General features: G+C 35.8%; 1 protein-coding gene across 1 annotated transcript; it reads left to right on the top strand.

Moving 5' to 3' along the window:
- Positions 282–1,682, top strand: LOC105162800 (protein PHYTOCHROME KINASE SUBSTRATE 4). The gene has a single exon (XM_011080916.1). It carries the CDS (start codon positions 282–284, stop codon positions 1,680–1,682), a length of 1,401 nt encoding a protein of 466 aa, XP_011079218.1.

The raw sequence follows: 3,295 nt of genomic DNA, 5'->3' as shown, positions 1-3,295 counted from the left end.
CCTCTCTATATTTTTTAAAATATAATAATTTATCCCCTATAATTTTAAAAATAAAACAATTTATAAATTGTTATTCACCCTCTCTATATATATACATTAATTGTTCTAGCTGTTTCACTGTTATAAATTATTTCTTGTGCAGCAATTTCCACACAACTGATCCTACCTACTTAAAATCCAGATCGAGTTCAGGAATTTGCAGAAGCATTTCAGGTTGAACCTCTGTGTACCAACAGAGAGAAACTCTTACTAAAACAATTGGTGTTTGTTGTGTGTGTTTCATGGATTCACAAACTACAGTGAAAACAACCTTCAAAGATGCATCTTATCTCAAACCCAAAGATCCGACTCAGAATCGGCTCACTGATGACGACACAGAAATCAGTATTTTCGACGCACGGAGGTATTTCAGAGACGACAACGACGGCGGTCTGAAAGACATGCTCAGAAGACAGCAGCTGCAACAAGAACCCTTCCATGATTTTCATTCTGTCTCAAGACTTTCATCTGTTTCTTCTGTCGAAAGTTACGGCAGGAACTTTCGGATAGGATCTTTCCAGGCCACGCCCACAGCTTCATCCGAGGCCAGCTGGAACAGCCAAACAGGCCTGTTGTCGAATCCTTCAGATTCCGTTTCAGTTTCACTCAGTAATTTATCGTCAGATCGTAGCAGTAAACGGAGTGCTGATCATGGTAAGAAATGGTTCTCCTTCGGAAGAAAATGTTGCTGCACTGGTAAGAAATCCGTCCAGGTTAAGGAAGTAACGTCAGACTCCGGACCCCGATCAAGATCAGTTCTTGTAATCAATCCTGAGAGAATCAGTGTCGATAAAGCAGCACAGCGCACAAGCGAGAGTACTTTCGAGATTGAACAAGATAATTATGTTGTCTCTCGGCAGAATCAACGTCGTGGGTCAGCGTCAGGCAGGCCGTTCATTGACAGCGCTATCGGCTTTAGTTTTCCTGTCCTGAAATCCCCCGACGTCTTCCAGGCCACCAACGCTGCACTGATCAAAGGAATCATAGGAAAACCAATGGTTAATCCCGTCAAACATCAGCTGCACGAGCTTCAGTCTGTCTCAAGAGTTTCATCCATGGAAAATACTGTCAATGCTCGAGGTTTTGTATATCCGGGAAGCCCGACAGCCCGAGACGACGATGTGGGCAGCGATGGCAGCTCAGACCTTTTCGAGATCGAAAGCTTTTCGAGTACTCCGACGACACTGTATAATGCGGTGTGCAACACGAAAGATGAAGAAGATTCCACATATGATGCAAGAAGATTTGCTTCTTCAACCAATGGGATTAGTAAGATTGATCAATACGTCAGGAGGAGGGTGGACGAGACGCAGACGCTGGACTGGAGCGTTGCCGCAGCGGAGGGCTACGACAAGGCCAACTTCTCCAACGTCTCCGCAGTGGAAATCGGAGTGTTAAGGAGGCGGATGGAGGAGGCAGGCGGAGAAGACGGTGGGAAGAGGAATGGGGATGAGCTTATGTTAATGAGCTGCCGGCAAGAGAAGGCGGCGAGCGTGGGGCCGCATCCTGTGAAATGCGTGGTGGCGGAAGGAGCAACAAATTTTCCGTTGCCGGCCGGTGGCAGGCCGCCACGGGCGAATAAGCCGCCGCTGGTAAGCTCTGACCCGGGACCGGCGGGGTTGCCGGTGGCTTTTGCGGCGTGAGAATTTGGGGTGTTTTTGGTCTTTTCAGCTGTTGGTGGTGGCGGTGGTGGCAGGCAGGGTATCATGGGTGGTTTTCTTGAATTGGTAGCACTGCTGTCTGATCATGCTCCAAATTGGATTTTTTTTTTAAATTATAAATTTTATCGTAATTTTTATTTTATTCACAATTTTTATTTTATTAATATTAGCTATCGTGATACATTATTTTTGCATGTACGTAATAAATAATTTTTTAAAATATATTTTAATTAAAAATAAAAATATAAATTAGTACATCACGTTTAAAAAAAAAGGAAAGAAACAATAGAAAACCAATTTAGGATTTTCTACCTCAAAAATATTAATGTAATAGTGTTAAAATGACGTAAAGTCACTTTCATATAAAAAAAATAATTATAATTATTTTTTAAAATGATCTAATTAGGGATATAATTGTTATATTTAAAATAAGAGGGTGTCATTAACCTTCGTTTGTTAATGTAGAGGGCCCCTTTTTTCTAATAGCCATTATGGCACGCTGTTTTTGCGTGTATACAATAAATAGTTTTTCATATTTTAAAATATATCATAAGTAAGAGTAAAATATACAAATTGATACATTATACTAAGAAAAAGAAATCGAAGAAAAGAAAACTAACTTATCAGTTTATGTATTAATTTAAAAAGTTAAATAAGTTAGTTATCTTATTAATTATAGGGGCATTTTTTACTTCACAAAAAAAATAGTGTGACAGTATCATTAACCGTCATTTATGAGTATGGAGGCACTTTCCTTTTTATATTAGTATAGATGTAGATAGTATAGATACACACATAATTTTATAAAATTTACATTTAATAAAATAAATAACATAATTTTTATATCCATAACGTATATATATATATTAATTAAAATAAAAATACAGTAAAAAAAATTTATAATAAGAGATACAATAAGGATCACGCTTGCATGCATAAAATTTTATGTTTAGTCCATAATATAAGAGGATTAATATTTTTAAAATTGAGAAAAATTCGAACAAAATTTTTGAAATTGTCCAAAAATTGAAAAATTCGACATATTTAGTCTTCTACTTTATGAAATTTATGGGACTAAATGTGTAAAATTTTTCTAATTTTAAAATTATTTTACAAATTCCATAAATTAGAGCTCCAAAAGTGTTGAACCCCTATTGTATGGGACTAAAAGTATAATTTCACAGGTAAAATTGGATTACAACTTTATGAAGTTTTATTGGTTTTTCAATTTTTGTATTATGTTGTCTATATTTTGTTTTTCTTTTACATGAATTTCGTAGTTAAACTTAGGTCATTTATAAGATTTGTTAAATAAATTGATTTTGTATAACATTACATCATCAACAACTATCACAATTAATATATTAATTCAAAAATTATTAAACTTTATAAATATTAATTATAATAACTAGTAATAGTTTATCAATAATCAAATTACAAAGACTAATATATCAATTATGTTGAGAACTAATAATAATTTTTTTAAAGAATACTTTGGACTGTCGTATCATCAAATTCATCGTAAGTCCCAATGGAGGTATTGACATGGCTGATGACGTATGTGTCATGCTAGATATCTCGTCCACGCCTACCTG

The sequence above is a fragment of the Sesamum indicum genome, linkage group LG5 (genome assembly GCF_000512975.1).
Source record: "Sesamum indicum cultivar Zhongzhi No. 13 linkage group LG5, S_indicum_v1.0, whole genome shotgun sequence".
In the NCBI taxonomy this organism is placed as follows: domain Eukaryota; kingdom Viridiplantae; phylum Streptophyta; class Magnoliopsida; order Lamiales; family Pedaliaceae; genus Sesamum; species Sesamum indicum.
This window is presented reverse-complemented; position numbering and strand designations above follow the sequence as displayed.

What these genes read in the sequence shown, in the direction of transcription:
- LOC105162800 (XM_011080916.1), top strand. Translation starts at nt 282, where the DNA reads ATGGATTCACAAACTACAGTGAAAACAACCTTCAAAGATGCATCTTAT.